The sequence below is a fragment of the Strongylocentrotus purpuratus genome, unplaced genomic scaffold (assembly GCF_000002235.5).
Source record: "Strongylocentrotus purpuratus isolate Spur 01 unplaced genomic scaffold, Spur_5.0 spur5_scaffold_13, whole genome shotgun sequence".
Lineage (NCBI taxonomy): Eukaryota > Metazoa > Echinodermata > Echinoidea > Camarodonta > Strongylocentrotidae > Strongylocentrotus > Strongylocentrotus purpuratus.
This window is the reverse complement of record NW_022145598.1, coordinates 15,205,824-15,228,161: the sequence shown is the minus strand read 5'-3', so window position 1 is coordinate 15,228,161 and position 22,338 is coordinate 15,205,824. Positions and strand designations below refer to the sequence as shown.

The following is a 22,338-nucleotide window of genomic DNA, read 5'->3' as shown; positions in this document are numbered from 1 at the left end:
AATACCAAGTGTCCATATGAATATGTTTTTGAATAATTTAATCTGTCACTAAATTAAAATAAAATGTAATTACATAATTAATATACAACAATATAACTATGATATAATTATGTTATCATAGTTATTTAGGGACATATCAAATTATTCAAAATATATTCATATTGACACTTTGGCATTCCCTACTTAGTCAGTGGATTAAACCATGGACTAAAGTTAGTCTGCTTTCAAGAATACTACCGATTAACTTGAATACAGGAATAACGCCCTTTGGCTCTGAACAATGGTCTATATGAATTATATATCTATAAATGCTACATGTAGAATAAGCAGACCAGTCTAAACAAATTATTTTGCTTAAGCTTAAGCTAGGGTAAATATCATGTACTGATTCTTGTGGAATCACTCTGGAATGTCATTTCATGTGATAATCGCACTACAAAATAGAAACAAAAAATCATTATATGTCTATGGGTAGGTAAAGAGAGGTTTAAGAGCATATCACCCTAAGGTACCTGTCATAGCTTTTTGAGAGAGCTAACTGTGACATGATTATCCTGTATGCAGATGCATTTGCAGGTTAAATCATGGAGTTCCCTCCCAGGTACAACCTCTAGAGGAAGGAACTATTTGGAGCTCCATGGAATGACTGACCCCTCAGAGGCAGCTACCGCTGTCACAACCATCTCTAAACCAACTAGCTATGCTACATGACTTGTATTCCCTGTACATCAAAAAATTGTCTTTACCAGCTATGTGAAGAGATCGAGAGCACTGCACCGATTACATATTTGTCTACTCATATAAACTACCTTATGCTTAGCGTCCCTCTATGTTCCAATACTTCAAAGTACATACCGGTATGTATTTGGTTATTTGATGTCTTATTCGATACCAAATATTATGTAGTTCTGCACATAAATGGACATTTCACTTCATACTATGTGCGACTAAGCTCTTAGAAGTGCCACTACCTTTAAATGATCATATCATATATGTAAACTAAATTTAATGTGTTGGACAAAAATGCTTGGACTTGACCAGCAACTTGTGGCACTGTCTCTGTATGTGCCAAGAAAAGAAATAGATAAGATAATTGTAATCTTTGAGACCATAGTGCTTGGCTTTCACTAAAGGAGAATTTTTGGAGATAGGATGTGATAGTCTTTAAAACTGGATGTCATGAAAATTATTGATATTACTATTATTGGTTTAGTTGGTTGGTTGGTCTGTTTGTTTTACCTGACTGCCATTAGGCCTAAAAAATTTTTTTTTGTGTATTGCCCTTTAGGTGCTAAAACATGGGTCGGTCAGTCAGATTTTTTTTTTTTTTTATAATTTTTTTTTTTCTTTTTAATTTTTTTTTTTGCCCTCTTTTGGCTGATATTTCTCAGTTTTTAATGCTTTAATACATGTGTTTCAGAGTCATCATTTCATTCACATCTTTTCACCTCATAACAATCCATGGTTTGCAATGTTGTGTTGAGACAACACTCTGTGCTTTCCTGCTGACGAAGTTGGTTTTCAACTACCTGTAAAACTTGCTAGCAATGTGAAGATTGTTTGGAATAATTTGATTTTTAAGTCAAACAAAATACATATTTTGTTATTCATTAATACAAAAAAATTCTAAGAAACGGTATTAAAAAAAAACTTTTTTAAAATGCCGACCGTAGATTTTCAGAATTTGGGGTCGGTCGCAAAGGGCAATACAACAACTTTTTATTTTAGGCCTTATAGAAAGCATGTGTATGCTTGTAAGTAAGCAACCAGGGCACCAACAGTTTTAGGTCCTCTCTGAGGGCCTTGGTAATGAGGCTTAAATCCTTACCGAACTTGGTTCGGACCTGGGACTTCTCGATTACCAGACCACATTATACAGACTTGTGGTCCCCATGTACATTACAAAGACATGTGGTCTGTACAAAGGGTATTGGGACATCAGCCGTGCACGTTCAATAATTGTGCTGCTGAGAATGTTTGCAATGTATAATAAATGTCTGATTTTCTTTATCTCACTTTTTGTCTAGGAATGTAGCCACAAATATATATTATTTATTTAGAATAACATTATGGAGAACTTTCCATATTAAAGTTGTAGTAGGATCTATAATTATCATGATGTGGAGGGAATTAATTATATACATGTACATGTACAGGTAATGACATACTGTCGTGCAGCTAATTACAAGCAGCAGCTTGATGTAATAAATCAAATTCGTAACTAAAAGTTCTTTGTATCACTATATACTGGTGAAGGCAGAGGTAAATCATTATATAGGCCTGCATTTTTAGTATCTTTCTAACAGATTGGTATCCCTATTTGTTATTGCAGGGCTTGACAATGGTGGGTGCCAGGGACACATGGGTGCCTAAAATTCGAGTCTAGACCCCCCAAAAATCAATAGAATACCGATGCTGTGACATCATAAAAATCTATTTTTAGAATTTCTCAATTTTTTCTTCATTTTCCAAAAGAGCATAAAAAATAATGTCCGAATGTTGAAAACCAATTGAATACGTAAAGTATTGGCTGAGATATGACCATCTGAATAAATATATGTCCTATGGGAACTCAGTGTTATAGTGCTCTGGTTCACATTCGGACATTATTTTTGATGCTCTTTCGGAAAATGAAGAAAAAATTGAGAAATTCTAAAATAGTTTTTAGATGACGTCACACTTCACCACTCTATAAAACAGGTCAGCATTGATAATATATCTGATGAATACTGTAGTTTACAAATGTTCTTAGACTTCAAAAATAAGATTTGATTTTTGCAGGTGTAAATATGTCATACAACCTCTGTCAAACATCGCCTGTTCCAATCAACAATGCTTCCTAAAGCTTAGTTTTGTTGCCACTTTCTTTTGTTTTGTACATGTTGTAAATTGAATTAACAAATTAATTTTATCTTTCATATATACTGGCCTATGTATATCTTGTCAAAATGTATAAGATACTTTGTCCGTATGAGAATGAAGAACCACCCTCCTTGAGCATCGAGTACCAGTAGGGGCTGTATTTCGATGGCATGGGTATGCATCCCACCACTGCCACCAGTTGTAGGAGCGATCACTATGAACATGACGGACAAAGAAAGCGGACAAAATATACAGTTCCTCATTCTACCCTCAACAATTGCTGGGGTAGACAAAGGAACATCCCTTCACTGCTATTATGTAAAAAGGTGAATATGTATGTGACACCTGTTCTACACATTTTTACATAGTAGCAGTGAAGGGATGTTCCTTTGTCTTCCACAGCAATTGTTGAGGGTAGAATGAGGAACTGTATATTTTGTCCGCTTTCTTTGTCTGTCATGTTCATAGTGTATGTTTAGTTAGTACTTGGGTCCAATCCAACACAGAACAAAGTAGGTAGGTGTTACTCAGTTGAAGTCTTGTGCTGCAGTAACTAATATTACTGTATAATCAAAAACATCACCATCGCCCTTATAGACGGCTTCATGTTACGTCAAAATCAGTTATGGTATACTTGTTCGAAGCAAGGTTATGAGTATGAAATCCAGTAAAATTGTTCATGAAATGAAAGCGAAATACCAACTTTAATTCCTTCAAGCATTGTTATGAAAGTTATATTATGCATACACATTAAATGTTGGCTATACAAATACAAATACATATGGATTGTGTGTTGAGCTGAAAGATGCAAATTCGTTTTATTGGTGAAATTTTACTCTTCAGCTTTGATAACGGTACTGTAATAAACAGTGCTGTGAATTTGGGAATTATAGTTTAGTTAGAGGCAGGGTATTCTATTGACACTATTCAAATTTAGGTATACTGCCCTCTGTTGCTCACAATGTCCTGAGTGTGCTGACAACCATGTCCCTCGATGCATCACCAACTGTTAGTGTGGATGATGATGCTTGGGTACAGGAACTGGAAATGGCTCTATGTATGCCTTTACCAATTTCCCTTGTAAAAAAAGAACTTTTTGTCCAAATTACCATTCACCATGGTAACAAACATTGAAATTTCATTGTTTGATGACCCTATGTTTATCTTTGTTTGACACCATGGTGGATGGTAATTTGGACAAAAATAACCATGGTTACGGTACCATGGTTCTTTTTTATGATAGCCCAATTGAAAATAAATTGCAGTAGTCAGTGGTGTCGGTAAAATATCCTGTATTTTACCTTTAAGTCAAGGAAGTGTTTATCCAACATTCCATGTTCATCAATGGGCGACAAGAGTAAATATTGATAATTGATATTTGCCATTCACAAGGCTATTTCCTGAACAAATTTTGTCTGATCTGAATATGAAATCATTTCACTTCTGAAGAGAATAAACGGGAGACCAGATTTAATGGACAAATACATGTACTGTTTACCGGTAGTATTTTGCTTAGGCTTGGAATTATCGTCAACATATTGCAGTAATCACTGTAGAGAGTGTAGTCCATAAACATGCACGCTGCTTCATTACATGCAAAAAAAAGAAGAAAAAGGTACATGTGTAATATATAACAGCATTTCCTAACATTTTCATCTGTCAAAGTCTTTTATCAATTGTTCATCAATTCATGCTCAGAAGTATGTAAAAGTGGAAAGTCAAATTTCCTTAGTTTTTATAATTCTTGGTGCATTTCTTGTTCATTCTATATTAATTGTCCAAGATGGACAGTAAAATATATATTTACTAAAATCAAAGATTGATATATTCTGTACAGTGTTTAAAAAAATGTTTGTCAGTGTTGTATTATTTCCCCACTATATCGGTAACTTAAAACTGCATAATTATTTTGAGGTCCTGAGAAATAACAACTATAAAAGTCTGAAAGCAGGCTAGAGCTATATAGCTCCCTCTATACATGTCTTATGACATCTTCAAAGACATGTGACATTACCTTCATGGTACCATATGCTCCATTCCTGAACAGTTCCTGAAATCGATACCATCTTCCGCTGTAAATGTATCCTATTTAATATGTTCATTTAGTATGTGGCACAGAGGCTATATTAATTTGACCCATAACTTCCTTAAAGGTACTATGTCCCTTTTGCAGCCAACCTCAAATTCTGTAGAACTTTACAGGAATTATGAATATGTCGTGTATGTCCTATCTGTGAAATTTAAACGTTAGCAGTGTCCTCATATTCAAATTATGCAAGGAAACCTGTTTACTTGCTAGACTTCACTGTCAGACACTATTGAGTGACTGACTGGCCTTTTTTCTCCTTTGGTAATAACATACATGAAAAGAGTTGTAAAGGGTACATGAGCATTTGTCTACATCAATAACCCACTTCTTGTGATGGCCTCTTAAACTGATTGAATCTTTGCGCAGCATAACATGTATGACCATTCGGTACAATTGTCTGAAAATCAAGACTATTATTTTTCGGCTCTATAGCCCTAAAGTCGATTTTACAACTAATAGTCATTATTTTCCCATTTTCAAGCCCCACCTTTTTTAGGGAAGTTCTAAATAAGCATTATCTTTCAAATGCAGTTGGAATTTAACTTTTTCATTTTTTTGGCCTGCAAATGGGACATAGTACCTTTAAAGAGGCACTCAAAATAGAAACCTTCATGTAGTTAATGGTTTTTTTTACTTGCTGGTTGAAATACTATACATGATATGCAGAATAAAGCAGGACACAGTTAATGAGAGCGCTTCACTTTGAGTAAGCTTATAGGGGGTTATCAGTTTTCATCTTTATTATGTCATTACATTATTGATTACATGTGTCATATACATGTATTTACATGTGTTAATGTACAAAGTTATCAGGCCTTAGCAGAGAAAACCAGTCACCTCAAAGAATAAGTGTAGGTATGCTGAGAGATAATATTTATTCCTGCCTATTGATGTACAATATTCTTTACAACCTTCACCCCAGAAGAGCAAAAATCTATTTATATAATTTTCGTTTCGACAATGGTAGTACAAAAGATAATAGCAGGTGAATTAAATACTTTATCACCACACACACGTGGGGGGAAGGCAACATCCATGAATTGAAACACATATACTTGATATTAACAACTTCACATAGTTCGTCACATATCACGATATTGGCGATGTCCATGTTGTCCTGAGAAACTGAACATTATGCTAAAAACATTATAGTGCTTTTAATATACATGTACCTCTCTCATACTCTTTGGTGGGGAATTTTGTAGATTAATGGGAAAGAATTCAATAAATCTTGCAGAATAACTAAGTTATTTCTTGGGGGGGGGGGGGGGAGTTTACTGGTAGATTTAAGAGATTACAAAACTCTAGAATCTCCCCCTGATCATTGTAACTGTACAGATGTACTATATTTACACATGCTGTCTGACAGTATGTTCTGAATTTTTATATTAGGGATATTATTTTGTTGTAAGCTAGAAAATATATTACACATGTATTCTCATCATGAGAAATACAATCTTTTGGTCACTGGCCTTTTTTATATAATTATGTAACATTACATGTAATCTTGAATTCTGGAGATGAGTAGAAAAAAACATGAGTTCCAACTGAATCCAAATAACTTCCATCAGATATCAAGAGGTAAACAAATAAATCATAACTGCCAAATGAATAAATGCACAGACAATTTGTAATTTACTGGGTAATTGACAAAATTAACTACCGGTAGACACGAGGGAAATGAGAGGCTTGATAAAACCAACAAGAATAAATCATCTTTTATGTTCATGTACCCTTGTAGATACATGTGCTGTCTGCTTTTAATCAAGTTTCACCATTTTATACCTTTATACCTTTATACTTTCAGAATAGCTTCAACAGTTTCTGTCCAAATTCCCCAAACTTTAATTTCTATATTGAACAATATTTTCATAGTGCATGTATTTTATTCTGTACAAAACAATTGTTGGGCAGATTTTATAACTCATATTGTTGAAAATGGGTGTAAACCTACTTGGCTTTAAACATGAACAACATACCAGCAACTAATATTCGTCATGCAAATAAGTGAATATATAATCATCCTGAAAATGTCTATTATTATGGTCAAAGGATATACTGGAATAAGTAAAATCATTTATCGACCTGACCTGACTTTCTTACATATTGATCCATAAGAAAATATGGGCAAAACTTGATAAACAGTAAGAGGTATATAATGTACTATAGTTAAACCAGAAAAATTCGGGTGCATGAATATTTGCTTATATTATGACTGCTTCAGACTCACAAAAGTTTCATGTCATGGACACTTTTACACAACACTACTTTTTGTGTTTTCAGTGCAAGAATTTCTTGCTTTGAAATAGGGCATTTTCGAAATGTAACAAAATGATTTAATTCAGCTGTTATAAATAAGTATATCTCAATATGTAGTCAGAATTCAAATTGCATACATTAGTTATGCTAGGAAGGACAAAGAAAAAGAAAAGTATGGCTTGTCCTACCTAACAACACATAGGATATATTTACATTCTGACTACCGGTATTGAAATACAATTATTTGTACTAATCACGTACTAATTGAAATGATTTGTTTTGAGGCATACCTAAGTACAAATTTGGTTACATTACGAAAATGGTCTATTGGTCATCCTTGTAAACAATGACAATTCTTTGATCTTCCAAAAGTTTCTGGTTGTTAGCCCCCCAAAACAAAAAAACAAACAAAACACACTTAATAGGTGATCGATGCCAGCAGCCAGTTCTTTATCAAGCAGTAGTTGCTTCTTGGAGAGCTTTTTCTAGAGCCTCTGCCTCCTCAAAGGATATATCCATCTCGTCAAACTCCGCTTCAGGATCTGTCTTCACCTTGGCCTGTGAGGGCGCTGTTGATGGTGACTGGGAATTATTTTGTGACGGTGTAGAGGCGTAACGCGAAACTGGTTTTCGGTTCGATGGGGTTGAGGAGAAACCTTTAACACAAGAGGAAAACAGGGAGAGGAAAATAAAAGATGGTTTAATATCGGCGTCAAGGCTGTATACATTTTTAGTTTTAAATCATCTTTTTTAAGGTCTACAAAGAATACAAATTGTATACAGAATACAAATTGTATACAGAAACAGATTAAACAGGATTATATAACAGACATAGAATGATTGAAAAATGAAAAAAGAAATGACAAGTAGGGAGAAAATAACTTTTTCAAATACATATAGGGCCGGGAGAATTGTATCTCATCCAATGGAGCTAATGTTCTTGTAACATAACAAAAAGTTCAAGTATAAATTCATTTATTCAGAGAAAAAATATAAGGAACAAATGTCAATTGCTTCTCTCTTAAGGCCATTTGAAGAAGAAGAAAAAAAAAAACATGTTAGCGTCCTGCATAGGAAGGAGGAGGCCCTTTTTTTTCTTTCCAAAGTAGCAGCTCGGTACATTTTCCCTGATAGTCGGGCTATTTTTCAAGATCAACGCCGGCATTTTTTTTTTTTTTAAAATCAGATTTTGTTAGCAGTATGTTTTTCATGTTTTTATTCATTTAAAAAAAAGGGGGAGGCGGCCCCCAAAAAGGAAGCGGGCGGGGACGCTATTAAATCATGATTTTGTTTTATACTGACATTGAGCAGAAAACACTGCTTTGAGATCCATAACTTCTAGCTACTATGTAGTGATATTCAACTATATCTTTTCACACTGGTTTTGCTTAACCCCGTACTTAATTTGCTTAGCCCCGTACTATCCTTAACCCCGGACTATTTTTTTGGCTTTTCACACTCGCTGTTTTTAGTCCCGTACTATACAGTGTGTCTCTAAAAAAAGTAAACCCAACTTCAACGGCAAATTTTCAGAAAACTATAAAATATTTACACATTATTTTTTATGGTTAGATAGTCCAATAAGTCCTCTGTCCAATGATACCACGTATGTTATGTAACTCTCATGCATGACTGAGCATGATTCAACTTAGTGAATGGGTGTGAAATCATCACTGTGGCAAGTTAGAATTGCACTGGAAGTTCATCAATCAAATGACATAGGAAATGTCTGATTTCTTACAAGCATAGCTTAGGGATGTGTACCCTCGACATGACCGCCATTCCTTTCCATGCAAAGCTCGCAACGCCTCCTCATGTCCCTGACAGCACGCCTGATCATTCCCTGATCTTGTCGTAATCGGTTCACTTCACCTGTTATCTGTTGCCTCAGCTCCTGAATTGTGGCCGGTGGGGTTTGGAACACTTTTCCTTTAAGATACCCCCAAAGAAAGAAATCGCATGGTGTCAGATCTGGTGAACGTGCAGGCCACTCAACTGGGAAATGAAGAGCAATGATGCGATTGCCAAAGAGTTCAGTCAAACGATTCCTCACAGCAATAAGTCTGTGGGCTGGGGCCCCATCCTGAGCCCACCAGGCCCTGCGGAATGCTCCACGTCGTTGTCAGGGGAAGATCTGTTCCATCTCAGGCACAATAAAATTGTTCAGCATGTCAAGGTACGCCCTGCCATTGATGTTGCCTTCAAAAAAGTAAGGTCCCACCAATGAACCATTGCCACAAAGACCAATCCAGACACTCACTTTCTCCCTGCTCATGTTCTTATTAATATATCCCGGTGGATGATGGAGTTCAGCATACTCGTGCTCATTGTGGGTGTTTACCATTCCATCCATGGAAAACGTTGCTTCATCCCCGATGGTAAAAAACTGGAGGAACTGTCGATCTCGGTTGCACCGGTTCACAAACCATTGTGAAAATTGAAGTCGTCTGGGAAAATCAGCTGGTAGAAGTTGGTGCTGAACATGAACATGATATGGATGGAGATGCAAATCCAGTCTTGCTATTCTGTTAAAAGTTGCGCGTGGTATTCCAGTATCATTTCTCCTGGTGCTTATGCGTGGGTTGGCTTGGATGGCCTCTCTTACCACTTGGATGTTTTCAGCAGACCTCCCAGTTCGTCTGTGGCCAGAGTGTCCTTTATTCCTGTTCAAACTGGTTCCGTGATCAGCATACTTTCTCACATTGTACCAGATGGCTCTTTTTGTTGGAGGCTGCCTCTCGGGGAACTGCACCCGAAAAGCATCTTGAACTTCCACGAAACTTCTTGTTTCCTGGTATCGAGTTACCAGGAATACTCTCTGCTCAATTGTCAACTGTACCATGTTTGGAAAGCATGTGAAGTGTGCCTGTGTTAGGAACAACCTTTGCTGAAGTTGTTATGTAATCATAGGCCTAACATGTGACAAAGATTTAACTTCAAATAGGCCCTGAATGCATGACAATAGCAAGAAATAACTTGCCACAGTGATGATTTGACACCAGTTCACTAAGTTGAATCATGCTCAGTCATGCATGAGCGTCAGATAACCTAAGTGATATAATTGGACAGAGGACTTATTGGACTATCTAACCATGAAAAAATAATGTGTAAATATTTTATAGTTTTCTGAAAATTTGCCGTTGAAGTTGGGTTTACTTTTTTTAGAGACACACTGTATAGCGCCTATTCCGGAATAAGAAAATTCCCGCTGTTCTCACTGCATTTCGTTAACCCCAGATATCGTGTATGTTATGATTGGACATACTTCGCATCTGGCCAGCTGCGATACGCTCCATTGCGTAGTACCGGACTATTTTTCGTTTCTGTTCTCATTCATTTGCTTAGCACCGCAATTGCGGGGTTAGCAGGAGTTAGCACCACAATTGCGGAGTTAGCCCTGCTATTTTGCAGGGTTATTATAACCCCGTACTATAGGTGGGGTTAGCCAACTTTAGCCCACTTTGGTAAAAACCAGTCTGAACAGAGAGTGGAATAGGCTTAACCCCGTACTATAGGTGGGGCTAAGACCCCCCCCCCCCCCCTTAACCCCACCTATAGTACGGGGTTAAGCAAAATATTGCCAGTGTGAAAACAGTAATATTCGCCATTCCGACATTATATATTGCTTAGGGTTCATCGAGAAGTCAAATTGGGTAGAACGTTCCCATTAAAATGGTCTTCCCGGAAAATATCGGGAGTCATCGATTGAACCATTTTGAAGAGGGAATATCACAATTGACGTCCTGTTTACCAACCATTCAAATGCGCGCTATTTGTCTCCTCGGATAGAAACAATCACAGAAATCTGGCATAATTTGATCGGTCTTTCCTAATTCAATTCACAACGAGGTTCTATTAAAAAACAGAAAATGAGTTATCCGATATAATCTTCCCTACTCCGCAATGGAATGTCCAATAAACAAAGCCCCCCACACACCACTTCCGGTTTTCACGAATCGGTGGTGTGTGTCGCCAAACGTCACTCATAACGGCTCATACAAGCTAGCTTCAGCGAAGCCGGAGCGGAGGCGACACCGTGCGACTGTACACAAGGGGTACGATATACTGGAATGTGTTGCTGTACGGCGGTTGAAAGACTCGAGTTTTATTGGTTCATTCAACTTCATTGTTTATTCCAAACGATCATCGACATAATCGCTTGAAGCTAAGAATAAAATAAAACACAGCTGAAAATCGTAAGTATATGACAACATTCATCAAGAGTTAAATTCATGTGTATTTGTTTTTGTCTTTTTGTTTTTATTTGACCTGCATTTCTATTCTAGGATTGTCAGTTAGCTTTAGCGGACCTCTCTTCAACTATGAACGGGAACACACGGCCAACTTTCTGCCGGTGAGATGTTGACTATCAGAAATGCAATTATACTAGAATTTCCAGAAATAATCGTTATGATCCAAAATTTACTGTGTATAATTCAAACGTGTTCTTATCTGTAAAATGATCGGCTATATGACTTCTTTCCTAATACTCGTTCGTTGGTCGTAAGACAAAATTTGATAGGTAAATTTAAAAAAATGTATTCAAGCACCAAAAATTTCTTAAGCATATTCTCTCCATTCTAGTAATGCTTTGTTTAGCTTGCTTGTAAGTTAAATACAATTCGTAACATTTGTAAGAAACCCCAAGACATCGATCTGATTTGGGCTCACTTTATTGAAGCCTTCTCTTCTCTAATCGTTGTAATTGTAGCCTGATTAATGAGTGTCCTAAACTAGGGGCTTTCACATACGTATACTTTGGGGCCCGTACAGTAAAAACAGACATTTGGGTAATTTTTAACTGGTGCCGAGCCCGGGTCATTTTTCACCAGCTGTAAGCGCACAGGCACCATAGTGTTGAGTTGGCTGCTCCCAATTCTCCCTTTGTTTGCATATGACAGTTAGGCTGTAGAAAGCCTGTACCTTGCGGGCTGTCAACGGGCTCCTCACAATTTTTTCTGTCAATTCTCAATGTACAACGCAGCTTTAAATACAGGAGGCGCAGATTTTAGAGGACACATAGTTCAGTGCACCGCACGGAACTAAGCCAGGCGCCTTGACAACCCCGGGAGCCATGGGGTGCACCTGTTAATCGGACGAAGCGCTTACCGGCCGGCACCCTTACGGGCAACTTGCATTTTCACTGGACCAATTTTAGTCCTGTACGGTCTCTAAAATCCATGGCAATCCGCCGGGTAGGGAAGATTGTATGGGGAGCGGTGTATTTGTGACCTACATGCAGGCATTAGATTCACTGGCAGTTACAAACTAAGTAGAGCACAGGTTCATGCTGTACTTTGCACAACTTTTGCCAATCTCGGCCAAGAGCCAAATCTAAAATTCCTGTTAGTCTGTTGACTTCCGTAATACATGTACATGTCTATTTCAGCTTCATTCCAGTATAGAGGGTTAAAGTGACATCCAACCTTACAGACAGCTTTAAGAGAGAGGTACTTGAGAAGTTGAGATCCAGCTTCGTTAAACTATTCTTTTTAGCTGCACAGTTCTTTGTATGCCTTTTATTGAGTCACTATATACACCTGCACATCACCTACATCAGTAAGAGAAAACACCCAGCGGTGGCCTGTACATATAGGCCTACTTATAGCTAAGAAGAAGAAGCAGTGAAAAAAATACACGGGGGCTCGGGGCGAATTAGCCCCCGAAATGCCTAAAAGAGCCCCCGAAAATCAGAAAAGAGCCCCTGTAAATTTGCATAGAGTTCAATGCAAAACAAATTTTAGAATGTTATTTTCATGCAGGCAAGGTTGAAAAGTAGCCCCCGAAAAATAAATATTATTTTTTTCCCTGAGAAGAAGAACTACTCCAAAAGAAAGCAGCACAGTCAGAGAAGGAGACTGGTGAAAGTTTGAATAAAATCTTTAAAAAATGAGATGAATTTTTGAAAATTGTGATCACTATTTACAGTGTACATGTTTATATGGGCACTTTAAATTGGCTGAATTTCTAAAGTCACTGTGTGGAAGTGCCACACTACTTTCCCATATATTTCAACACACAAGTGAAGTGATTGATTTGTCAATTTTGTTAAATGTATGATTCAGGACTCGGGAGGGTTTACTTTTTAGAGAACCTGTAATAATGGCTATCCATACTATAATTGAGTAGTGCCCCAAGGGAGAAGGCACATACATGTAGGAGAATAACAGAAATTAATAATTTCTGTACACAAAAAACTAGAGGGTAATTTGCAACTACGGTACGTAACAATCCACAGAGTCATAGACCAAACTGCCAATTTGCGATTTGCATAGAAAGGGATGTCATGTTTTGAACATTCATAACTTTCTTAATTCATCCAATTTATTTCAAAATTTCTCCATTCTATTTAACTTATTTGTCTACTTTAATACAAATTAACTTATTACAAGGGTTGGATTTCCCTTTAAAGGTCTATATCAAATGCACAAGAACAGATGTAGTACAAAGTATGTATGCAGTTTCATTTAGGTGCTACAATGTACATATGGTGTTTGAAAAGTATACTGTAGGAACTGTAAAAATTTATCAAATCTCTTCTGTTACATAGTATCTCCTCATGAGAATGTACCATGTGCAGGATAAGGTCAAGACTGATAGTGATTATCTTGAAGTCTCCAACAGTGATATGCAACATACAATGAGGGAGTTCAAGTTCAGGGTTTGGTGTGATACATTCAAAACGTTCAGTAATTTTCCATGACAATAGCGGCAGATCAACAAACATAAATGCATAAATGAATCGAGCAAACAAATAGTAAAAAGCAAGCAAACAGAATTAAAACCAACACAAACCAAAGTACTGTGAAAGCTTGTTTGTTTTACTATACAGATCACTGTTACAACAAACTCTTTTTTGTTTGTTTTGGCTTCAATTTTTGTTTTCTCTTGCATGTCAGTAGGTTTCACCGTAGACATACTAGCCATAGGTTACATCTGTCAATGATCAAAATTTAATGATGATATGAATACAAAGTGAAACGGGCAAATTTATGTTTTTGATGAGTAATATTGTACACTCTCATTGGTAAAGAAAGGCTCAAGGAGACTTTGCACAATATTTGTGACAACAGTCTTTCCTTGTTGTTAATGTGATAGACAGGGGGTATACATTTATCAATGAGAGTAGGGTAGGATTAGTAAACAAATAATATCTATGTGGACTTTGGAGCATCTGGTTTTATATAATTTGTTTCTGTCTACCTTGGGAAAATTTGCTTTCACATGAAACGACAAAGTACGTTCACCATTTCACAATGAAAGGAAAAGAGGGAAAGGTAATATCCTTTTTACCAATGAAACATGATATGTTCCATTTTCAATTCTAGACCTTGCAGTCAGCACCTACCCAGATGTGCGAAAGGAAATGTGTTCAAATGAGGACGGAAGTGTCACATGAAGACAACACACAAACATAAGGGATGGAAATTACATTTGCTTTCATCCATATGTTCAAATGCACTTTTCTTTATTCTGATTTGCTTTGTCCGTTGGGTAATGTCACATTTGTACAAAAGTTCAAAGGAAATGGTTTGTCAATTTTGAACCCATTGGTAATAATATTGTACTTTTTCAACTTGAGCATAATAAATGGGAGGGGGGGGGGGGGGTGTTTACACCTCTAGCTGGCCTTCAAATTCATATCCATGTTGTAATCACAGCAGTCATATTTTCACATTTTTATCCATGTACATGTATATTTTAGTTTAACAATATATCAATACAAAACAAAATTGTTGACAATTTGATTATCAATACATGATCAAATATTGCACCTCTACTACCTCTAGCTGGCCTTCAAATTCATTTCCATGTTGTAATCATTGCAGTCATCTTTTCATATTTTTGACATTCTTTAAATAACTGTGTACCGGAGTCGGACTACAGCAACATGTAATATTGTTTCCACACTAACTACATTCCAGTTTAAAAATATATCAATACAAAAAAAAAAAAAAAAAAAATGATTGTCGCCAATTTGATTAAATATATACATGATCAAAAAGCCCTATAAAAAAAAAATCCATCCAAGGTCTAGACATGCATAGGCCTACCTCTCCAATAGTGGAAGCTCGTTGTACAGGTGGAAAAGAAAACTACATGTCGAGGGGTTCAGTGACACAGAGATGTAACTCCTTATTTTGCCAAAATGAGTATTTGATATCAAAATGTTCAGAAAAATGTGGGCTTTCCAGGAAACATGAAGACTTAACTCCACCCAACACCCCATTGAAGTCAATGGCTAGTGCAACACAGACTAAATCCTTAAGGCCCAAGTGGACCTCTATCTTAAAACCACTTTTTCTCAAAGTGGCCAAAATGGAGTTACGTCTTTGTGTCACTGAACCCTCGATGTATACTAGAAGAAGGAAGAGTGGGTGTAACTGTATCAACTCAAGGAAGGAAGGAAATATTTCACTGACTGACCAGGATTTTTCTGTTTATGAAATGGTCTTTTGCCAACCGCAACAGCCACAGTTCCTTTTACATGTACATGGCTTTATTAAACGTGTGACATTGTGCAATGTATGACTATGAGTGAGTGAGGTCAGGGACATCTGCTCTACATGGTGTGTAGAAAAAAAAAGGTGATGAGAGCAAGAGTGGGTGATAGAGAATGGGATACAGTAGACAAATCTTACATTGTAGCTTATGGAGTCTACAGTATGTAAACTAGACACCTTGCACTTTGTATAAAAGAAATTGTACAATAATAAACAAATTAAGACTAATTCTTAACATCAATTCTAACCTGGTGCCCCTGTCCTTTTTTGAAAATCCACTGATTTGAATCATCTGTGGTAAATGTGCCAGGGGTGGTACTGTAATGTGCCAGCAAAAAGCACTGTACAAGAATCCACTAGTATTATCATTTACCTGGGTGCAGGTGTTCTAAAATGTTTCACAGACTATGAAAATCTTAAAAAATCTCACACACAATTTCAAATAGGGGCATTCACATGTTCTAAAAAGTGAGATTATGATGGCAATCAGAATGATTTGGTGAGATTCTTTTACTTTAGATTCACACGCAAACAAATGTGAGATTTTGTCAATCTGGTTTTTGAAGTTGGTTCACTGCATCATTTGTGACAGGGGCTTCAGATGTATCCGGTACTAATACAATTGCTGCCAACCCCGCCACGCCACAAGACATTAACACGTGCATGCAAACCACATCTTCCACTGATTGAGTATAGGGCGCGTTCAATTGACACTTTTTCACCCTAGAATCATGGTTTTCAAAGACGTTTAGTTTATAACACATTGCATTCAAGCGATTTTTCTTCGGTCGTAAAAATAAACGTGTTTAAAAAGACAAACCTGAAACCCTGAAAAAGATGCGTTTTGTATCATCACTGTCGCTAAAATTCGCTTGAGCAAACGAAGATCTCAATCATGATTCTATGACGTCATTATAGTGGCCTGTTCCGGTTTGACCGACAGTCGATCGTAAACACGGACAGAAAGCATGCGGCAAATTTGACCTATACTTCCTGGGTCAAACTGCACAGTGTGATGGCAGTGGCTGGGCTTGAAATGAACAAGAATCAGTGTTGATGAAAATTCGCTTGAACGCTCTCCCGCAGTAACCGTGTTTGTTAACAGCTTTTTGATTTGTGATTCTTGTTTGTGATTCTAGCTTCAAAAACTCGCTTGAACGCACCCTTAGTATAATCTACTACGTGTGAATGAGCATGTGAGGGGGAGTGCAGTCTAATTGATGGTTGCTGAGAGATAGTGTAATGCCTAGATAGATCACGTCTTCTCTAATACCTGTATCTCAGCTAGCTACCTTGTACAATGATGACACCCAGCAGTCTGACAATAGACAATTATTTAACATGTACATATCTGTACTGTCCACCAGGGGGCCGTTTCTCGAAACAGTCATAATTCTTAAAGGCCATCTGTACTAGCTACAAGAAGTACAGTGGGCCTTTAACTTCTTGGACATCCCATTGGATGGTGTGCTTTAGAATGAACACGCTTTTCTATGGGATGTCCACAAATGTAGACCTATGACTGTTTCAAGAAACTGGCCCCAAATGGTCAAGATTTGCTGGACAGGTCAGTAGTCCGTTTGGTGATGGTGAGATCGACTAGGCCCTAGGGTATACACTGTATAGCGTACTGTAAGTACCAGGTTATGCATTATGTGGATCAAAGATCACTTCAAGGAACAAGAGGAAAGGCTACCAATAGACTTAGAAGAATAAAATTCAGCAGAAAATTGTAGGGACATCCTTACATTCCAACATTCAAAACATTCTAAAAACTAATTGATACAATATAGATTACACATTGTAGTTCACTGCCATGTGAGTTGCCACTGCACTAGGATCACAAAATTGGACTCTAGTCATTTTTACTTTGATATTTCAGTGTATGGACAGTGTCAGCCGACACTTGTGTTTTAGAAAGCAAGTTAAAACAATATTCCTCTGGAGCCAGTATGATGTTCCGGACTCAAAAATATTTGTACACATTCCATGCCCTTCTGTCTCTCAACATGAAAGAAATCAACTGCATGTAGGTACTACATTCGTAGCGGGAGTGGGAGTGAAAGTGGATCAAACCTATCCAACTAAATGGTGCGGACGCAATTGATTTGCTCTTGGCACCCTTTAATCAATAAATGACAGAGAGAGAGAGAGAGAGTCAGAGAGAGAGAGCGAGAGAGAGAGAGAGAGAGAGAATTGAAATCATTAATTACAACCCACATGGTGTGATATGCAGATTTGTACATAAGTGTAGAGCACAGCATACACGTGTAGAAAGCAACGGTTGACAGCCACGAATGGATATTGGTATAGGGTATACAGGTGAACGTATACAGGTGAATGATAGGGCATGGACATTAGGCCTACAATTGTTAGTGACCACAAATGTACATGTACATGTGTATTGACATGGCAATATCATGTATATTGCCAGGTACAGTACATGTACAGGTGTATTAAGCATATATTATCTAGAGTGTACATGTAGGTGTGTAACAAATGCTCCTTCAACAATTGCTTCGTGGCTGGATACATTCAGGAGTACATCAATAGAATCCTAACACTAACCCTAATCTTAAACCCAATTGCAAGCCTGTTCAGAGCAATTGTCACAAAAGCTACTGTGGCATCATCATTATTAAATTGTAATTTTCACAAGGGGCTTCCCCTTCCCCATTTTACCCCGTTTTGGGGCTTTTCAAATTGACACTGTCGGTTTCTCTTTCATTTCATATCAAAAGCTCTTTTATATTAAATGTCAATGTGGGCATGCAAGCATTACAAGCTTTTGATTTATCTGTAATGCTCTGTACCTCATCTTGTATAGATACTCTGCATTACTCAAAGTTGTACAAGTCAAAGTTTACCCAAGAAGCTGAATCAATAGTGTTGACCAAACTACGGTATGCAAGACATGTGTTATTTACACTTCCCATGCCAAATTTCACAAGTGAAACTATGTTTGAGGTCCCAACAGATTCAACATATAACTGTAGGATGATCTTCCATGCAGTTTTCACTGGGTATTTATAAATCGATGGCAGCAGTCGCAACACACAGAAACAAAAATGTATTGTGCCACATGATTACTAGATCATGTGGCACAAAACCCTGCGGTTTTAGTATAAGACAGGTTTAATACATCAAATAAAAAGTATTTTTATTGCCAGAGTAATGATACCGTTACAAGTATAATTTAGAAATAGTATTCTTGTTTTCTTTTTCTGCATGGTAAAAATAAATGACTTACAACTTTGAATCTGTCCATCTTAAGTTGTTTAAAGTCTACAATTAAACTCATTTGAAGAAGTGAACATGTTTGAATTAGTGAATTTGTTGTACATTACAAGAAAATGAATATAATGTCTTCCCACTTCTTCCTGCACAATACCATGGCCTGACATATGATCTGCCCAAAATGTGTATTTCTTAAATGCTTTTCACCTTAAAAAAAAAATATATGCCCATTACATGTACAGAGTAAATTACCAATCAGCAAAAAGGAGAAGTGATAAGGTCCATTCTTTCCATCAAGTATTAATTACCTAGAATAATTGCCCTCCAATGAACTTGACAGAATGACACTGACTCACAATCAACTCATGTCCATTTCCTTCTCCGTTTCATTTCTCTTTGCAGGATCTCTGATTGAGAAAGAAAGAGGTGGCCGTGGCAGAGTCAGCTGTTATAGCCATCTGATGGCAGCGTGGATTCCTGGTTAACGCATGATGAGGTTTCCTGCCGGACTCGTCGGACGGGAATGTGGTCAAGTGATTGCCGGAAAAGCATCATCAGCCCAAGCCAATTACTAGGCCTACTTATTAATGTGGTGGGATTCATCTTGAGAGGGTGAAATCACACTGAGCTCTCTGACATTTGCAAACACTTCATGACTTGTTTGGATTTTTCAACTCATTATATATTGGGAAACTGCTTGTTAACATTCCTACAGCATCGATAGAAGTTATATGATATAAGACAGAGCTTATTGGACACCAAGTACTAAGAAAGAGAAAGTTTTTGATTCAACTGAACAATATTAATCCGCCATTACTCACTTTTACAGTGGGATAAATTAAATATCATGTGATATTTGTGCCAAATTCTTAAATTTCTGACGAGACACAGCACACTTAAAAATATTACAATGGCTGAAGAAATCAAGAGGTTGCTGGAGTGTCCCATGTGCCTGGAACTGTTCACCTCCTCTTCCCGCAAGCCCAAGCTCCTACCATGCCAGCACACTCTGTGCCTGGAATGCATGGACATGCTCAACCAAGGCAACAGGATCCAGTGTCCTCAGTGCAGGCAGCAACACACCTGTCCAGGTGATGGTCCTGCGCAGCTGCCTAACAACTTCACCATGCTGGCTCTGTTGGATGTCCAACAGAAGAGCAGTCCATCACCAACCCCCATGAGCATGAAGGAATCCTCGCCACCCGTTCCTGCGAGACCGGAAACCGACAGGCCACCAGCCATCAACGAAGGTGTCAGGAATTCCATTGCTTTGTTGGCTAGGAAGCTCCAGGAGAAGTCTGTTGAACTGGGCAGAATCGATATCAAGGAGAAGCAGACAGAGGACCTGCTTCTCTCTGTGAAGAATCAGGTGGATAGTGCCTTTGAGGCAAGGACTCGTGACCTCCACACCCGTAGGGATCAGTTGATTAAGCAACTCGCAAGTGCTAGACAAGAAGAGCTTGCATTCATACAAGGTCAAAGGGCCAGCGCTTATCAGTACCTGCATAAACTGCAAACTGACTTTTCAAAAATGCGCCATGCCTTGACGGCATCAGTAGAACCCCGTGAAGCAGATCTGATCAATCTGCTCAGCCTGTGTAGGGGTTACTTGTCACAGATTGAACAGTACGCTCTGAACATTGATCAGAGGATTTGTAATGTGGCCTTTACAGATCCTAACCAACAGCAACTCTCCATAAGTATCCAAGCATACGGTTGTTTGGAAATCAGCACGGACAAGGCAAAGTCTGTTCAAGCTGTGAGACCAACTATGATTCCAGGTACAGCTGTCTCGCAAAGTTCACCTTCCAATCCATTCAACTCATCAATGTCTCTTCCTGCGACAACTTCCAGTGCTTCTTCCTCTTCCATCCCTACACCTCTTTCACAAAGTAGTTCGGCCGCATCCTTGGGGGATGGAAGGTCTCCCAGTCCCTTTGCCAGTGCTTCTTCATCGCCTACAATTACACCCGTTACACCAGATGTAATACCAGGTCAAGACGATAGAAGTATCGTAGCCAGACAACAACCAAGATCAAGTAGAAGGTTGTCTGAGCCTATAGGTCAATCAGGACAACCTGCACTTTCTGCAGGTGTTCCTGTTCCATCACAGTCCGCAAGGCTATCCAGGCACCTGTCAATGGACACTGTTGGAGTAGCACTTCCTGCAGCAACATCCGCTTCGCTACCAAACCCTGCTGGTGGTGATCAACCTCCCCCCGTTCCACGCCGACCGGGCATTGCAAGAATGTCCTCTATCAACGAACAGCAGCCTTCAGTGGATCGCCCGAGAAGCATTCTGCTGCGGCAGCACACAGTGCCATCTGCCGTCTCTCAGACCAGAGGGGATGCACCACCTCTTCCACCGAGAACAAGTGTGCAGGTTCCAAGCCCAAGTGTCCAACCTTCCGTCGTAGAGGGAGCATCTTTTCAGAGTTCAAGTAATAGCAATAACCCTTCTCAGCCCTGGGTCACTTTTACATCAAATGGCGCTCAAAGTTCCAGCCAAGTACAAAAGAAGCGAGGGGTGGTCATTCCGCAAGTATTTGAGAAACCAGTTGGTGTCCATGTCTTGGAAAAACTCAACAACTGCTTTGCTGTTGTGGACGAGCTCCAGCACTGCGTAATGATCATCAACGAGGAAGGGCGACTGCTGCGTCAAATGGGAAGCAAGGGTGGCGGTGCTGGGCAGATGCAATTCCCCAAGGGAATCTGTTCAAACAGTGCTGGTCATATCATCATAACTGACTGTTACAACCACAAGGTTCAGGTGTGGGATCTCAGTACTGGCAGGTGCCTCAAGCAGTTTGGCTCCCGTGGTCAGTCTAATAACTGTTTCGATAGTCCGACGGGTGTGGTATGTGACAAGCAGGACAACATCTACGTGTGCGACTATAACAACGGCTGCGTAAAGGTCTTCAACCCGGCGGGCATGTTCATCCGGCTGATCGGGAAAAAAGGTGAAAGGGATGGCCAGTTCCGTAACCCAGCTTTTATAGCGTTTACCCAAGGAGGAGAACTCCTGATCACTGATGCTTTCAAGCACTGCGTGCAAGTCTTCTCGTCGCAGGGTACGTATTTGTACCGGTTTGGCAACTGGGGCACGAGCCCCGGTGATTTGAACTGTCCTAGTGGGATCACGGTGGATGCCCAGGGCTACATCTACGTAGCAAACCGAGGAAATCATCGCGTTGAGGTCTTCAATCCCTCGGGGTCGTACGCTCTGAATCTTGGACGACACGGCTCAGAAGAAGGACAGCTGGATGAACCTTTGGGGGTTTCCATCACCAAAGATGGACGATTGTTGGTCTCAGATTCAGGCAACAAACGGCTTCAGTTACTGTGGCCCTGAGCATTACTAACAGATGTTTGTAGATGTACATTTAC

At 38.6% G+C, this 22,338-nt stretch overlaps 1 protein-coding gene across 1 annotated transcript in view; it reads right to left on the bottom strand.

Annotated features, from left to right (window-relative positions):
• Window positions 1–5,658: 5,658 nt before the first annotated feature.
• LOC590450 (DNA primase large subunit) overlaps window positions 5,659–22,338 on the bottom strand; it is a 37,399-nt gene continuing 20,719 nt past the window's right edge. The window contains exon 12 of the mRNA XM_030982987.1: window positions 5,659–7,866. Within this exon, the coding sequence (XP_030838847.1) occupies window positions 7,664–7,866 (203 nt within the window). The 3' untranslated portion in view covers window positions 5,659–7,663. The remainder of the gene's footprint in view (window positions 7,867–22,338) is intronic.